At 34.5% G+C, this 19,481-nt stretch overlaps 1 protein-coding gene across 6 annotated transcripts in view; it reads right to left on the bottom strand.

Annotated features, from left to right (window-relative positions):
• AGMO (alkylglycerol monooxygenase) overlaps positions 1-19,481 on the bottom strand; it is a 387,401-nt gene that overhangs the window by 129,174 nt on the left and 238,746 nt on the right. For all 6 annotated transcript variants that reach the window (XM_053896924.1, XM_053896923.1, XM_053896922.1 and 3 more), the window contains one exon: positions 15,957-16,062. In XM_053896924.1, coding sequence (XP_053752899.1) covers positions 15,957-16,062 — 106 coding nt within the window. The remainder of the gene's footprint in view (positions 1-15,956; positions 16,063-19,481) is intronic.

Consider the following 19,481-nt stretch of genomic DNA (forward strand, 5'->3'; position numbering starts at 1 on the left):
GGGACAATGACACAAACTACAAACTGGGAGAATATCCATTTTACAAATATAAATGAAAAAGGATTGGTATCTTCACGTATAGAATTTCTAAAGAGTGGGAGAAGAAAATAACAAAATAGAAAAATGGGTAAATGACATGACAAGACATATTACAGGAAAAGAAACACAAATGGCCAATAAAGATGAAGTAATGATTCACTTTAGTGGAAAACAGGAAAATGATAATTAGAAATACAATGAGATACTTAATCCACAGAAGAACAAGAGTTAAGATAATGCTGGCTTTGGTAAGGGAGTGTATATGTTGGTAGTGGTGAATTTTATAACCACATTGGAAAACTTGACATTCTCTTAATGTAATCATGCCCATTTCCTGTAATCCAGCCATCTACACCTACTGTGTAACCCAGAGAAACACCGTAAATGCCATGTGCACTAGAAGATGCCTGTATGAGTTTTCAGTATAGCATTGTAAAAATAAAAGCTAGGAACAAACACTAGAGAATGGGTATTTTAATATAGTTGTACAATGAAATACTTTATAGCAATAAAAGTGAAGGAATTACAACTATATGCAAAAAAAGGATACATTTTAGAAACAAAACATTCAGTAAATTAAAGGAAGTAGCAGGAAATGATATACAGGATGATACCATTTTATTGCACTCATTTTATAAGACTAAATCAAATACTGCTTGGTGATAAATTTAGAAATACATGAAAAAAATAGGGTTTGTTTAGAAAACACATGGAAATGATAAGAACTAAGTATAACATACGAGTTTTGCCTGTGGAGTGTGAAATAGGGGGAGAATCATACAGTATTAATAATACTTCACTGACATTGTAATATTGAGTTTTAATTGAGTGGTTTTAATTTCATTATCTTTTAAAACTATTTTCTATAATTATAAGAAATGCTAGAAAATAGAAAAATAATTATGAGTTGATATGAAGTATTATTTAAAACTGATGTAACTACTGCCCATAAACACAAACTATGTACAGTTGATAAAAATATTTGACGTCTGAATAATTTTAAAATAGGTAAATCAAAAATGCTGTATATCATGAATATTCATAGGTCAGTATGTGTGTGTGTGTGTATGTGTGTGCGCGCGTGTGTGTGTGTGTGATTTTCCCCTTTAATCCATAAATATGTTTATGACAGTTACCACATATTTCATGAAAAAAATGGGTGCAGTCTGTTCTTTGCATTCATAATGTGACCCGAAATAAAACTGAAATGAATCATCTGAGATGACCTCAGATGAATATGTTTACACTCTGTGATATACTAGTCACCATGAATTTAAGTCATATAAAACCCATATGTGGTAGGTTGAATAATGGCCATAAGTTCACATGTGCCCTTTTACAATTGACTTGACTGTTCTTCAATCAAGAGATGGAGTCTATTTCTCTACCTTTGAACATTGGCTAGACGGGTCCAATGCTGTGACCAATGGAATGTGGCAGAGTGACTTATTTTGAGTTCCAGAGCCTTGGCTTCAAAAGGTCATGCAATTTCACGTTCCTGAAATTGCCATGTAAGGACCTGGTCTGGCCCACTGGAGACTGTAAGCTTGTGTGGAAGGAAAATAAAGGTGCTATTGCCAGCCCAAACTGAGTGTCTTCAGGTGACCCATGTGACTGTCCAATCCAGCTGCCTCCTCCCCTAAACATATAGCCCAATAAGTGAGCCCAGGATAAAGAAACAGTGGAGTTGACATATACTGGTGAGAAATAATAAGTAAGCCATTAATTTTGTGTTGGTTGGTTATGCACCAAAGATAAACACCAAGGAAAGCTGAATTTTATCAAAAACAGAAAGAAGAATCCATGACTTGGATTCTAAACCTTCCTTCACTTTCTGATTCAAGTATTCTGACCAAATATTTAGGTAGCAAGGGGCATCTGATTATACATGCTTTGTCATCTGAAGTCAAAACATATTTAATTCAGCATTCTATGTAAGGTTAAAATTCCAGCAATTTGCTCTCCTCCATTTTGGTGAGTAACAGCTATGTAACAGGTGCTACCAGTGTTTCTTTAACATTTACTGAATAAATAATAAATGTTGAAAAGTCTTACTCTTGTTGCTGGCTGAGTATTGGCTTCCAATTCTATACAGAAAATGCCTCAGGTGGCAAACAGTCAAACTTGGTTAATGTTTTTCCTTTTTTTTTTTTCCCCAAAAGATCTGTCCAGGCAAGATAATAATATTGAAAAGGTAACTAAAAAGAAGGCATGACAAATTAGATTCCAGAGTTCAACAACAAGGAGGATGTTTCCTAAAGGTCAAGATACATTCTAATGGTGGTACTTGATATGATTTCAGTTCGAACCCTGGAGAAGGTTGCTAAGGATCCGTCCAAAGATATTCTCTTTGGATGCAAGTGGGATTTTCTGCACTCCAAACTGAGTCCCCACCCAAGGTCCCTCCGATCTAAAGCATTGCTCCCATCACTTAGCAGGGCCTTTTGGTGCTTTGAAAAGAATGCACACTATTCCCAGCTCCTGAATGGCTCAAGTCTATGTGTCCTCTGACACTGAATGTGTCCCTAAGGTTGATCTCTAGGACCCACAATCAGTGACTATGAGACAAAAGAGTACCTCTCTGTGAGTTTTCAGGTTATTTATTTACCTTAATTTCACTTGTTTGTTTTGACCTTACACTTAAATATGACACTTAATATGACACTTAAAATAAAACAGGAGTTGGGATGGAAACATGAATATCAGACATGATTTTGACAAGAGCATTAAGCCAAATATTCCCATATTGCTGAATAATCACATTTAATGGCATTTTTATCAGGATTTAGTTTTCAGATATGACTTTTGTGAATTAGGCTTATTATTTTTACTAGTATTTTTATTTCCAAAATTTATGACCTTTTAAATTGGGTATGTCAGTGCCCGGGTGGCTCGATCAGTTTAGCATCTGACTTTGGCTCAGGTCATGATCTCGCAGTTTGTGAGTTCCAGCCCCATGTTGGGCTCTATGCCCATAGCCCAGAGCCTGGAGCCTGCTTCAGATTCTGTGTCTCCTTCTCTCTCTGACCCTCCCCCACTCATGCTCTGTCTCTCTCTCTCTCTCTCAAAAATAAACATTAAACAAAATAAAAAATAAATAATAAATTGGGTATTTCTCTTTCTGGGTATTTTTAATTTTATGGTTTTCTATTACTATTGTGAAAATTTTTCCATTTACAATGAATGTATTTAAATTTTAAAAGATGAGATAATTAAAGAAAAATATTGAGATGAATCAAAGTGACTTGCAGATATATCATTAGTTGTTTTTTTTTTCTTTTCTACAGAAGTAGGTTCTTTCCAAGAAGTTCCTAATCCTAATGAAAAAGGTTACACAATCTTTCTCATGACTCTATCAGAAATAAAGTAAGCTGTTGTATATTACAGCCATAATTTTATTTATCCATATATTCTTTTTAATAGCTTGACTTCCCAGATTGAGGAATGAGCCAGCTATGGGAAGTGAGTATGTCTATGACTTAGGGCCTTGGAGGTTATGGGAAACGGTTTAGATTTTATTCTACGTGCATTTAAACCTATTTAGCAGTTTAAATTAAATTTGATCATGGTGTTATACATATAAAATATATTGGAAAGTATCAAGAATAAAGTGATGAATATTTAGGAGTGCACTGTAGTAGACCTAACAAGATAAGCTAGCACTTTCAATTAGGATTGTGACAAGGGGGATGAAGTTGAATTAGTATCCTAGTGTAGAAGCAACAGAAATTGCTGAGTGTATGTGGGTAGCAAAAGAGAGGGTTAAAACAAGAATGACTCCTGGATTTATGAAATGAGCAAACGTGTCTATGGCACCTATTTATTCAGATGTAGATCTACTGAGATGGAAAAAGATGTAGGAAAAGGCATGAAGAGCTCACTTTCACACATGCAATTGTATGATGTGCCTATGCCATTCAAGAGAAGATCTTAAATAGGTAATAGAATTGTGAGTCTACAGATGAGGTTAGAGGTCTGGTCCAGGCATGAAAATGTGGGAGTCAACACAACATCCCTAGTGTCCAAAGAAGTAGAAATGAGTAAGGGTGGATAGAGAAGAAAGCAGGATCCAGGCCCTAAAGAATGCCAACAGTGAGGTGTGCCTGGGTGGTTCAGTCAGTTAAGCATCTGACTCTTGACTTCTGCTCAGGTCATTGTCTTGCAGTTTGCAGGTTCGAGTTCCAGATGGGTTTGAATCCTGTCTCTCTTATATACAGGATCGTGGCCTTGGGCAACTTACTTGTCTTCTTAATGTCTCAATTTCCTCATCTGTTAAATGTGACTTAAAGTAGCATTTTCAGTATAAAGTTGTTGTATTTAAGGAAATAATATTTACAAACCACTTAGAATACTAACTGCAGCATTTTAAAACTAAAATTACCTATGATATTTATTGGTAAAAATTTAAATAAATGATGAATAACCAAAAAGCTTATATATGGATGTAGTTTAACTGAAGCTTTCTGATTATTTTAGTAATAAATCTATAAACAAAAAATCAGCAACTAAACTCCTAGTTCTGTTCCTTTCTTGCTAAGCTAGGCAGATGACATGATTATCTATGCAGAAAATTGGAAAGGATCAACAAAACACTCTTAGAACTAATAAGTGATTAGGGCAAGTTTACAGTATACAGCATTAATATAAAAAGTCTATCATTCTCCTACATACCAGGAATGAATGGAACTTGAAATTTAAAAGTGCAATGCCATTCATATTACAACTAAATAATAATGATAATAATAATAATAATAATAACTCAGGTAATAAATCTAACAAAATACTGTATGTACAAGATCTATATGAGGAAAGTTATAAAACTGCAAGAATGAAATAAAAAACTAAATAAATGGATAGATACTCCCTATTCATGGATATGAATCCATACTGTCAACATGTTAAGATATCAATATTGTCAAGATGTCAGTTCTTCCAACGAGATTCAATGCAATCAACATCAAAATCCCAGCAAATTATTTTGTGATATCAACATACTGATTCTAGTTTACATGAAGAGGCAGAAGACCCAGAATAGCCAACACAATTTTGAAGGAGAAGGAAAATGCTGGTGGACTGATACTACCTGACTTCAAGACTTACTGTAAAGCAACGTTGATCAAGGCAGTGTGGTATTGGTGAAGGAAGAGGCAGTTATATCAATGGAACAGAATAAACAGCCAGGAAATTGATGCACATACATATAGTCAACTGATCTTTGACAAGGGAGCAAGTACAATGCAGTGGAGCAGAGTCTTTTCAACAAATGGTGCTGAAAGAAATGGACACACACACACACACACACACACACACACAAATGAATCTAGACAGACATTACACACTTCATTAAAAAAATACTCAAAATTTACTAAAAAAATCACAGATTTAAATTAAAAAATGCAGAAGTATAAAATTCCTAGAAGATAATATAGGAGAAAACATAGATGATCTTGGGAATAGTGGAGCGTTTTTGTACATAACACCAAAGACACAATCAAAAGAAATAATTTATAAGTTGAATTTTTTAAATTAAAAACTTCCACTTTGCAAAAGACGGTGTCAAAAGAATGACAAGACAAGCCACAGACTAACAGAAGAGATTTCCTAAAAACACATATGAGGGACTATTATCCATAATACACAAAGAACTCTTAAAACTCAACAATAAGAAACCTACCCAATTTTTTCAAATGGGCCAAAGATCTTAACAGACACCTCACCAAAGAGCATATGCAAATGGAAAATAATCCTAGGAAAAGATTCTCCACATCATCTGTCAACAGGGAAATGCAAATGAAAACAATGATGTATCACTACACACCTATTAGAATGGCCAAAATCTGGAACACTGCCAACACCAAATGCTGGTGAGGATAGGAAGCAAAAGGAAATCTCATTCAGGGATGCAAAAGGGTATGGCCATTTTGGAAGACAGTTTGAGGATTTCTTACAAAACTAAACATACTCTTATCATATGATCCTGCAATTGTGCTCCTTCATATTTGCCCAGATGAACTGAAATTTATGACTACACAAAAACCTATACAGGAGTGTTTATAGCATTGTTATTCATAATTGCCAAAAGCAACCAAAATTTCCTTACATAGGTTAATGAATAAACTGGTATACACAAAAAAAATGGAAAAAAATAAACTGGTATGCACAAAAAACAAAATAAAAGGGCTGTGCATCCATAAAAAGACATGGAGAAAGCTTAAATGCATACTACTAAGTAAAAGAAGACAATCTGAAAATATTTCATACTATCTGATTCCAACTATATGATTTTCTGAAAAGGCAGAACTATGAACACAGTAAAAAGATGAGTGGATGTTAGGGACTAAGGAGCACACAGATAACAAGCAGAGCACAGAGGAGTTTTAGGACAGTGGAAATACCCGGTATGATACCATAATAATAGATATTTGTTACTATACATGTGTCCACACCATAAATTTTCAACACCAGTAGAAAACCATAAGGTAAATTATGGACTTTGGGTGACTATGACGTGTCAACCTAGGTTCATTGATTATAACAAATGCACCACTCTGGTAGAGGATGTTGGTAATGGAAGAGGCTATCCATGTGTAGGGGCAGGAAGAATATGGGAAATCTCTTTCTTCCCCTCAGTTTTGCTGGAAAACTTCAATTGCTCTAAAAAAATAGTTTTAATTTTTAAAACCTCATGGTTTCATGACATCAGTTCCATTACTTTACAGTGACACCTCAAATAAATAGAAGCCCCTGGACTATGACAGCACAGCTGGGGGAAGCATCTCTCCCATCCATGGTGTGCTGCTCCCTGTCACTGCCAACAGCATTCAAGTGTCTTTAACTGAAGCTTTGACCTCTCTCTGGTTGTCCAGACCTATCTCTTACATATTTTTTTTCTCAGTTTCTATTACAAAGCTGTGAACAGGTAATCTTGGCTTAAAGAACAAAAAGACTTCATGATATAGGATTAAAAATAATATATGTTCACGAAGGAATGCATTAATCACAAAGAAAAAAAAATCAAGTCACAACACATAAACATAACCAGTAATAAACGGTGGGTGTATTTTCTGAAAGGAACAGCTTTGAATCCAAATGACAGCCCTGCCTTAGTTTAAGCTAGGTTCTCTTTTCTGCTTATTATGGATCTTTGATAAGAAATACAATTGCTGAGAAGTCTGTTTTGCTTGCTGTTTGCTATGAGCATTGTGAGACCTTTCCTGATTGTAACCCGCTGTGTAGTAGAATGGGCTGTAAAACTTCCTAAATGTAGTCTGATATGTAATGGAATGAGTGATTGTACATAAACTGGCATTTCTCGCTTCTGTAAACCTGCTTGCTTAGCACATTCCTCACCTACCCCCTTCCCCCTTTCTTCCTCCCGCCACAAGTAAGGGACAAAGCCTTCCCGCCAAAGGACAAAGGACGCCCAATCAGAGAACAACAAATGTCCTTACTTTAAAATCAACTAATCAGGCCCCTCATAATTTGAAACCTCCCCTGTGCTATTTGTCTCTGTCTATAAAAACACTATACCAACCCTGATCGTGGCCTCTTGCGTCACCGGCGACGAGTGCGCAGAGGACCAGGTTCCAACCTGCAATAAACGACCCTTGCCGCTTGGCTTTGACTTATGACTCTGGTGGTCTTTTGTGGGAGGTTTTGGAACTTCAGGCATTACATTTTCTTACCATCTACTTTCTCTGCTTTGAATTGTGTGTTTGTGCAGAACAGATTAATAACTCTACCAGCAAGAAGATAACTATGAAATCAATAAACATAATCCTATCAAATAAAACTGAACCCGGTGATCTATCCCCATTTCCGGCTTTTCCTACCAGATTCTTCCCATGTCAGTTCATGCGTAACTCCATTCTTTTATTTCCTCACACCAAAACCACTGGAGTCTTTCGTTTTTTGTTGTTGTTGTTTTCCCATTCTTCTCATTTGACCTGTCAGCAAAACTTACCTTTTCTACTTTAAAATTCCTTCCTGAATCTGACCACTTCTCACCTTCTTTGGGATGCCAGCTTCTCTCACTTGCATGTTTACAATAGCATCCTAACTGCTATCCTTAGTCCTCTTGCTACCCCCTTTCATTTGTCTTCAACTGAGCCATCAAAGTGATCTTAAAATGTAAGTCAGCTGATACACTTCCTGTGCTCAAACTCTCTGGGTGGAATCATTTCAGCTGGAGTAAAATGGATAATAACAAGACCAAAAGGAGTTATGTGGTCTGACCTCTGCTACTGCTCTGACCACATCTTCTACCACTTTCCTTCTTGCTTATTCAATTCGAAACATGTGCAGTATTCTAAGAACATGCTAGGTACATCCCGCCTCAGCATCTTTGCACTTGATGTTGCCTTTATCTGCTCTTCCCCAGGAATCCACATGGCTTTTGCCCTCATATCAGGTCTTAACTGAAATGCCACCAGCTTTTGCTAGGTGCCATGTTTTAGAAAAATTTTGCCTTCTCCATCTCTAATTTTTCACCATAGTACTTAGCATTATCTAATAAACCATATACATGAATATAAATATATGTGTATATGTATATAAATGTTTGTCTGAGTTACTGTCTGCACCCTCCTCAACTATCGCAGACAGAAACTAGGGAGGCCCATAGTCCCTACCCTGGCTGTATATGACCTGTCAGCCTGTACAATCCCCTCCCCTGGAGTGTAGGAGAAGCCTCTGACTTGCTTCTAGTCAACAGAATGTGGCATAGATGAAGATATGGCAGATGTAATTAAGGTCCTAAATCAGTTGTTTTTCATTTGATAAAACATAAGATTATCCTGGAGGAGCCTAGGTTGACCAGCTGAAAGCTCTTAAAAGAGGAGTTGAGCTCTTCCTGAAACAAGTTCCTCCTTGCTGGCTTATGAAGTACACAGCCATGTTGAGGAAGCCCATGTGGCATGGACGTGCAGGCAGCCTCTGGGACCTGAGGGCAGTCTCCAGTCAAAAGCCAGCAAAAAGCTGGCGCCCTAAGTCATACAGCTGCAAGGAAATGAGTTCTGTCAACAACGTGAATGAGTTTGAAAGTGGATTTTTCCGTAGTTGAGCCTCCAGATGAGAACACAATCTGGCCAATACTTACCTTAGATGCAGTCTCTTGAGACGCTGAGCAGAGTTCTGAGCAAAACTACTCCTGACCTCCTGACCCATGGGAACTATTAGATAATAAATGTGTGTTGTTTTAAGCCACTAAATTTGTGGTAATTTGTTACACAGCAATCAAAAATTAATACACTGATTAAAATCTAATCTCCACAAAGACAGGGCTTTTGCTCTGTTTTTACTGGGGCAGGTGTTCAGTAAGTGTTGAATAAACGTTTCTGCCTGCCATTTAAAGCATTAGGCAAGCTGGTTCTATCTTCTGTGGGCATTTTTTTTTTTACCTCCTATCAGGATCCACACGTTGGGCTGTTGTTACTAGGCTCCTCTCATCACTTAAACAGTCCATGGTCTCCCCTGCTTCCAGACTTTTCACTGTACTCTCCCTTTAGTCAAGGTACATTCCCTCCATCTTCCTCCCTACTTGTCCAAATTCTACCCAGCTCTTGCACACATCTTCAGCAGATACAAATTGGTTTACCAAGCAGCAGTGATGTGTTTCTATTTTAATGATTTAAACTAAAAACTGGAAATTAGATTTTACGTTTTTTCCAAAGTCTTAATTCAAAGTTTGGGGTGCCTTGGTGGCTCAGTTGGTTAAGTGTGGGACTCTGGCTCAGGTGATGGTCTCACGGTTCGTGAGTTCAAGCCCTGCATCGAGCTCTGTGATGACAGCTCAGAGTCTGGAGCCTGCTTCAGATTCTGTGTCTCCCTCTCTCTCTGCTCCTGCCCTGCTCTCACCCTGTCTCTCTCTTTCTCTCAAAAATAAAGATTAAAAAAAAATTTAACAAAGTCATTGCACGTTCTTTTGGAATCAACTCAAATTATTTGGCCAATAATAACCAGATATTCTCAGGTTTATTTTTTTTCATTTTTTGTAATGATCTTGTTTTAAAAACATTATTTTAAATTTGTGTGTGTAGTTTGTGTATGAATGCATGTGTATAATACACATGTATACAATTATTATTGATAAGATTCATTACTTAAATACCAAGTATTATGCTAGATTCTATTGACTCTATTGCCTTTACTCCTTGAATACCAAAACAATCCCCATAGGATGTTTATTCTCCTTTTTGCTGAGGGAGCTAAGCTAAGAGAGCTAAGATGTGGTTGTTCTAGAAAAGTTCCTGAAAGCCGCATAACCATTTGGCAGAGCTGGGAATGACACTTAGGTTATTTGACTTCAAAGCCAATGCTTCTTCTAGTACCTTAACTATCTCTTCAATTAAGTAAGAAGTTATATGAAACAAAATACACATAGGATCAAAATATCTGTAAACAGCATTTGCTATTATCTTATAGACCTATACACTTACTAAAAATAGCTACTCATCTTTGACTTTGCAATCTTCCTTTTAAAGGCTCATCAAGTTTATACATTTTTAAAGCTACTGATGGAAGACAATTAAACAACCACAAATTCACAGGCATATATTAGAACAAATTACACTTGGCTACTAGAAAAAAAAAATGTGTGTGCTGTATGTTAGTGAGAAATGCATGAATAAAATAATGTTTTCTGTCAGATTTCCTGTGAATGAAAAAGTTAAAAAAAAAGCATATGAGTTGGTGCTCAAAATATTAACCAACCTAGCTAAAGAAATGTACAAGGATATGGACTAACCACTGCACACACTAAATAAACCACTATGCATTTGTATAGCAGTTAGTTATATTTATAAATAGCCACAGCACCCCTCCCTTACTTCATATTCTTGCAGATAGAAGCTAAAGAGAATAGTAGGATCATTCTCATTTTAGTTTTTCGATGAACCCCCATACTGTTCTCCAGAGTGGCCGCACCAGTTCTCATTCCCACCAACAGTGCAAGAGGGTTCCCCTTTTCTCTTCATCATTGCCAACACCTGTTGTTTCTTGTATTGTTAATTTTAGCCATTCTGACAAGTGTGTGGTGTTATTTCATCATAGTTTTCATTTGTGTTTCCCTGATGATGGGTGAGGTTGAACATTATTCATGTATCTGTTGGCCACCTGGATGTCTTCTTTGGAAAAGTGTCTATTCATGTCTTCTACCCTGTTATCCAGCAATTGCACTATTAGGTATTTATCCAAAGGATACAAAACTACAGATTCTACAGATTCAAAGGTGCATGCACTCCAACGTGTATAGCAGCATTATCAACAATAGCCAAACTATGGAGAGAGCTCAAATGTCCATCGACTGATGAATGGATAAAGAAGATGTGGTATACACATAAAATGGAATATTGGTCAGCCATCAAAAAGAATGAAATCTTGCCATTTGCAACAATGCAGGTGGAGTGAGAATGTATTATTCTAAGCGAGATAAGTAAGTCAGAGAAAGACAAATATCATTTGATTTCACTCATGTGGAATTTAAGAAACAAAACAGATGAATATATGGGAAGGGGTGAGGAAGAGGAGAGAGGAAAATAAAGCATAATAGATTCTTAATGATAGAGAACAAACTATGGGTTGATGGAGGGAGGTGGGTGGGAGATGGTCTAGATCCATGATGGGTGCTAAGAAGGGCCCTTAACAACAAGCCCCCCTTGTTGTGACAAGCACTGGATGTTGTATGTAAGTGATAAATTATTCAATTCTACTCCTGAAACCAATAACACACTGTATGTTGGTTAACTAAAATTCAAATAAAAAAAAAAAAAGCTAAAGGGAGTAAATCTTCCACAAACAGGTCACAAGATCAAATTTAAATTCTACTTTGTACTTCTGCTCAGAATTATAACTACCTAAGCACTGTTTTATAACCTAAGTACAAAATAACATAAGGTTCAATTTTCCATTCTGTGTGTCCTTGTGTGTATGTGATTAAAGTTGTAAGTATAGCCAGCAGCGTGTTTGCTTAGTGTAGAAGGATTGTTATCATGCAAATCTATGGCATTTGACTTACTTAATGAAGCAGTATAACAGAAAGCCTCCAACCAGCCTTCTAGATAAAGAGAAGAGTCACAGGGCTACAAGTTGATGTTGCCAATAAATGCAACATTAATTTATAAAAGAAGGGATTAATTGCTTCAATGACACTGATTCTAAAGATAGCTTCAAAGAAAAATGATGAGAACATTGTGTCCCCATAGTATAATCACTGCAAGTCAGTAACCCCTGATTCCTATTGAATGGAGTCACTCAGGCCATTTATTAGGCTTCTAAACTCCTTATGTGGGCAAAGAATAGTTTTATTAATACTATGATAAATGGTAAAAATTCATGTAAAGTTCTAAGAAATGTGAGGAAAACACAAATTTAAAATTAATAATTAAGAATATAAAAACTGGGGTGCCTGGGTGGCTCGGCTGATTAAGCGACCAACTCTTGATTTTGGCTCAGATCATGATTTTACAGTTCAGGAATTCAAGTCCCACATCAGGCTCCTCACTGACCACGCAGAGACTGCTTGGGATTATCTCTCTCCCCTCTCTCTCTGCCCCTGCTGTGCTCTCTTTCTCTCTCTCAAAATAAGTGAAATAAACTTAAAAAAATTATTAAGAATGTAAGAGCTGATAACTAGTTTTTTAAATTTTGAATTTAAATTAAAAAGTAAAAGAATTGATAACTAGTCTTTTTTTTTTAACTTTAGAAAACGTGGAAGAAAAGGCTGCTTCACAAGTGAAATGCTGATCATAAAATACTTGCCCAGTCTTTACCATATAGTTATTGACCTCCAGTCAGAGAAGACTTATTCAGTGTTAACCATGGAAATTCAATCATTAATAATAAAAATGATGATAATACCTTAATAATAATAGCAGTACTAATATTTTAAATGATAATTATAGAATAATCATATTAATATGAACAATGATAATAACTAAATTGTATCAAGGACTTGCTATGTGGTACCCTTTGTGTCATTGAATTTATCCACAAACCATAAGAAATAGATAGTATTAGTACACCATTTTAAAGAAATGTTTAATAGGCATATCACAGTCAATGTTTACTCTTGAAGAGTGTACATGTGTACCTAGATGGGCAGGAATGGGTTCTGTAAAGAGTAGGTGAATAGACTGAAACATTTTGCCATTATGTCTTCCCTCCTCTTCATTTTACTTTTAAATCACAGATAATTCAGAGGTAAAGTATTGAAACCATTAGTCTTTTCAAAACATTTTTGTAGTCAAATTAGTAAGACCTTTTATTTTGGTCTTCACATTTCTCAAAGTACTTTTGCTTCATTGTAAAAATATCTTTTATCTAAATTCCTTGAGGTGAATAAGTATTGCTATCATTACATAGAAGGAAATGTTGCTAGATAATTAAGAGCTACAATGTCAGACTGTCTGAGTTTGTATCCTGACTTGTTCAATGCTTAATTATATTAATTCAAACTAGTTTCCAACCTCTCTGTAGCTCAAAATTTTTTCATTATACAAATAATAATAGTAACCAGATCATGAGTCACACTGATATATAGATCAAATGAAGTGATAGGAGTAGGGCATTTAGAACATAGTAAAATCTCAGTGTATGTTAACTCTCATTTGGCAAGTAAACAACCTGAAGAAGAGAGTCCAATGTCATAGAGTCAGAACTAAAAATTCATAATCATGACTTTTAGATTCCACATTACTGCTCCTCTATATCCACCATGCCAATTGTTCCCAAACTTGACTTTTGGATCCTGAGGCAAACCAAAGAATTATTCCAAGGGATCTTCAATTTCATAAAAGTGATAATAATAATAGGATATAATATATATTAAGCTTGTACTGTATGTTAACTACTATGCCAAATCTCTTATACAGATTTTCATTTAATCCTCAAAATCCTATTAGAAATGTATTATTACTTATCCATTTATAGATAAGGAAAGTAAGTCTAAGAATATGTAAGTTGATAAATAACTGTCCAAGGACACAGTAATAATTTCCTGGGTTAGAAATCAAATTCAGTCAATGTGGCTTTAAAAGCTCAAATCTTAACCACTCACTTTTACCTACTGACTTAACATAAATAAATAAATGGACAGCATCTCACCACTAAAATTCATCATATTCAAAAGTTGGACACACCACACTGTCCTCCACTATCCCATCATCAAAGAACCTCAAATGCAGTGTGGTTCTCCAAGCATATATTCCACTTGTTTATACCATGGCTGCCTTAAAGAACCCACATTTTCTATTTGTTTCTGGAGCATTTAAGATAAACTACTACAATATACCCAAGAGTAGATTCACTAAATGGTACTGATTTCTTTCATACCTATAATATCTGTCCTCATGCAGAGTGTGAAAATATATACATATTTTTGGCATGTATATTTCCAAATTTCATTGAATAAGTGTAATTTAAGCTTCATCATTTTGCTTGAAGTTGTATTCTCAAGAAAAGTACATAATACATAAACTTTATTTAGTGCCTATTTAGATGCACAATTTATTCAATTAGATGATATCTAGTATCCTGATACTAAGATTTTATGTTTCATTTTTTAAATTTGCATGACTTTTAAAGTAGAAAATATATTCAGGTGGTGCAGAAATTTTAAAGGTAGTAAAGAATATGAACTTAATGGAAAATCTTCCTCATATTTCTTAATCCTAGTCATATAATTCACCCTCCCACAGGCAACCATACAGTAAGTTCTTATTATCTTTCCAGATATATTTACATATATTTACATTATATATATATAAACTTACATATATATATACATATATACATACATATATATGTATACATATATGTATACATATATATGTATGTATATATGTATATATATATGTATACATATATACACATGTATATATATATATGTATATACGTATGTGTATGTATATATATATAAACTTATATATATAAACATATAACGTGTATATATAAACTTATATATATAAACTTTTATAAAGTGTATATATAAACTTATATATATGCACATATATACATATACATACAGATATATATGTATATGTATATATGTATATATAAATTTCCCCTTCCTCATTTTTATATTCATATGCCTTCTGTGGTGGTGCCAAATTGTTTTCCAAAGAGCTTGTTCCAATTTACGGTCATTACTAATTTATAAAACTGCCTGTTTTAGTTTTTCCATCAATACTGGGAGAATATTTGCATTTATGTTTCATGCTTAAATAAGGTTACATATGCTGGGCATGTTGGCAGGCTGATCAGCACCAAAGTTAAACAATATAAACCTTAATTTAAAATAATAAAGTTATGTGCATTAACTCTTTAGTGATAAGAATAAAGATTTTGTTAACACGCATCTAAGATCCGAAACAATAAATATATACCCAAAAGCTTTTGGAAGTTCTTGGAAGAGAAGTTTTAATCATCACAGAAGGTTAAATTATAACTTAAATTTTTCAGTTGTAGAAAAATCTCAGTGACATCAGTGATTTTATTTCTATAGAATCATTATCTTTTGTGGGCAATTGATAAGATGCTTTAATCACCTTAAAAACCTAAGAAGAAAAAATCTCAAATGGCAGGATCTCTGCCGAAAACTTTTTAAAAAATTATTTGTTTCCTTGTTGAAAGCCAACTATGTGACTGAATTTTTCCTCATAAACATCACGTAATATAATTTGTCCAACAAGTCTATGAGGTTAATGATATCACTATGTATTTAAACACCAGAAAAATGAAACTCCACAATATTAACTAGCTCCAGGTGACACAATTAATATGGTATGGTAAGTAAATGAATAGGTAAATGTTTCCCATAAGTACTAGTCACAAGATAAATAGACAAAACATTGTTGAATGAAAAGATTAAACATATGATAGCTGTATAATTGTGCTAAGCCACCTAAAAAAATATGTCTTACCTCAAAAGCAAATGACAAAGAAGGAGTGAAAGGCTTCAGATGACCAAATCTACACAACATTAAGAACACCAAGCAACGGAAAGTTTCCAGTACAGCTGCCTTAGGTCTGAAATAAGTATCATTGACATGTATTAGCTTTAATATGTTCTTTGTATGTTTACATGTTATAATTCATATGATGAAACACATTTTTTTCTAATTTTCAAGAAATACACAGTATGTTAATGTATTTAAGGAGCATGTGCCTCTGAAGTTGTTTGAAAACGGCCATCACACTAAGAAATAAAATGCATTTTCTTTTTAAAGAAAATCAGCTCCTAATCAATCTATTGCTTAGTTTGAGCACTGATGAGTTAGGATGAAGCATACACTCAATTAATAAATAAAATATCAAAGAACTAAATTTCTAGGATCCAAAGTAAATGAGACTCCTGCCACTCACTAAATACTTTTATACTTCATTCATTTCATTTCATTTTTATTTTTTTTTTAAATAATGTTGATTATTTATTATTGAGAGAGAGAGAGAGACTGCACAAGCAGGAGAGGGTTAGAGAGAGAGGGAGACACAGAATCTGAAGCAGGCTCCAGGCTCTGAGCTGTCAGCACAGAGCCCGACGTGGGGCTCGAAATCACGGACCGTTAGATCGTGACCTGAGCAGAACTCGGCGGCTTAACCGACTGAGCCACCCAGGCGCCCCATACTTCATTTTATTTATTTATTTATTTATTTATTTATTTATTTATTTATTCATTCATTCATTTATTTTTTACTTCATTCGTTTTAAAAATGACTTGCAGGGGTGCTTAGGTGGCTCAGTGGGTTAGGCTTCCAACTCTTGGTTTCGGTTCAGGTCATGATCTCACGATTTATGAGATGGAGCCGCATGTCGGCCTCTGACCTGACAGCAGGGAGCCTGCTTGGGATTCTTTCCCTCTCTCTCTGTTCCTCAGCCCACCCCCCTCTCTCTCTCAAAATAAAAAATATTTTAAAAAAGAGAAAAAAATGACTTGTAAGGAAGATTTTAACTCTTCTAAAATAATGAACTGTCAATTTCTGACATATTGGGAAAACGGATAATGTATGATTGTGCCTAATATGATAGGTAGCACAATTATAGTCCTTTGTTATCTATTTTGTGATGTTCATTTTTTGTATGCATGGTATTCTTAAAATTCAAACTCTAAAATAAGTGAACTAAGCATGTTTATGTATGTGAAACAGCATCAAATATCAAGCACAGGTAAGTGTTTACAAATTATCTTGTAATGATTGGAATGAACAGCTTTTTTTATTAGCATAAAATAAGCTTCTTATGATATTCATTTGTTGGATAAATATTTTTTGTAACAGGTAAATAGTATTGTTATGACAAGTGAATTTTTTGACTAAAATATTCTTGAATTAATCTCATAATACAGACATATTGTTTAGTTAATTTAGATTATAATGCTATAAAGAAAAAAAGTAAAGAAAATATAAAGTAGTATATTTATTTAACTTAAATATTTCTTCTGCATCTATTTTTAATTTTTTTAATGTTTATTTATTTTTGAGAAAGAGAGAGAGAGAGAGAGAGAGTGTGAGCAGGGGAGGGGCAGAGAGAGAGGGAGACACAGAATCCAAAGCAGGCTCTAGGCTATGAGGTGTCAGCACAGAGCCCAATGTGGGTCTCAAACTCATGAACCATGAGATCATGACATGAGCCGAAGTTGGACACTTAACTTACTGAGCCACCCAGGCACCTCTGTTCTGCATCTATTAATTATGACTGTTTCTGTAAAACTGAATACAAATTTTTATACAAAAGAAGAGAACATTTTTTCAAGTTTTTAAACTCAGTTAAAACAGGCTAACAATTTTTGATTTGTTTGTATTCAAGTAATGTGACTTATCTTTTTGTGAATAAGATATAAAATCAAATTAAAATTTTTCTCCTTGTAAAATAATGCTATATAATTGGTATAAGCTATTTTTTAAAATTGGTATCTGGGTAGGTTCCAAGGGAAAAAAAAGGAAATTTCTATTTTATCTTATTTACTTTTTTAAAGTTCATTTATTTACTTTGAGAAAGAGAGAGAGAAGGCACAAGCAGGGGAGGAATAGAGAGAAAGAGAGAATCCCAAGCAGGCTCTGCACTGCCAGTGCAGATCCTGACTCGGGGCTGGTCCCACAACCATGAGATCATGACCTGACTGAAATCAAGAGTTGGATGTTCAACCGACTGAGCCACCAAGGTAGTCTATAAAATTTCTATTGTAAAACACAATTAATTTCTATTAATTATATTCTATTATTTGCTTTTTAATCTTTTATATTGTGAGAAGAAATCTACATATAAATATATAAAACAGAAATGTGCAATTTGATAATTTTTAACAAATCAAGAACCTTGTAACCATCACTCAATATCAGCACCCCCAAAGAGAACTCTTACCTCCTCAGTACTTCTACCTTCCCTCTATCTCAGAAAGAATCATTACCCTTTTATGATAATCATATTCTCTTTGCTCTGTTTTAAATTTATATTTTTACCACATTAGCATAAATTTTTAAAAGTTCCTGTATAGGTGTTTCTTTTTACTTTTAATAAATGGGATTGTATTGTATGCACTGTGTGTATCTAGCATCTTTCACTGAGTGTTAATGAGATGCATCTTTGACGTTGCATATAGCAGCAGGTCATGCTTTTCACTCTTGTATACTGTTCATTGCGTGAATATACTGATATTCATGCATCGATATGCCTTGTAAAGGACATCAGGATTGTCGGCTACACTTGTTTATTATGAAAAATGCTGTCTGAACATTCTTTTCCGTGCCTTTAGACTTCCAGGTAATATTGTTTATATGTTGAAATTTAGTAAAATCTTCAGTATTTCAAGTTAGTTATCACAATATAAACTCTCCCCTCAGTGTGTGAGCCCTTCATCAGTAGGGACTGTCAATACTTTTAATGATAGTCATGTGGGATAAAAGGTGTTTTCTACTCATAAAATTTGCAAACAGCATCTCTGATTTGAAGATTTTATTTTTTACTATCTTAATGAGGGTTAATTATTGAAGAACTGACTTTCTTAATGTTATTATAGTCTAAGTAATCAATTTTATCTTTAGGAATAGGGATTTGTGTGTACCATTTAACATTTTTACCTACTTTAAGGTTATAGAGATACATTATTATGCTATTTTCTGGAATATTGGTTTTCCATTCACTTGTAAATCTACAATCCCCTGGCCCCAGGATTAACTTTTTATGGTGTGAAATATTTGTCAAGTTTATTTTTCTTATTCCTATGTGGAAATCCAATGTTTCCAAGACCATTTATTGAAAAGACAGCCTTTTCCCATAGCTCTGCAGGGACACCTTTGTCACAAATCAAGTATGTATGTATATATATATAGATATTTCCTAGGTTCTCTGTTTTAATCTTTGTGCCAATAAAGTATGTCTAATTACTGTAGCTTTATAATAAATCTTGACAGCCAGTAGTGCAACTATTGCCATTTTGTTAAATCTCAAG

Source organism: Panthera pardus, unplaced genomic scaffold, assembly GCF_024362965.1.
Source record: "Panthera pardus isolate Hobbes unplaced genomic scaffold, ASM2436296v1 HiC_scaffold_8, whole genome shotgun sequence".
In the NCBI taxonomy this organism is placed as follows: domain Eukaryota; kingdom Metazoa; phylum Chordata; class Mammalia; order Carnivora; family Felidae; genus Panthera; species Panthera pardus.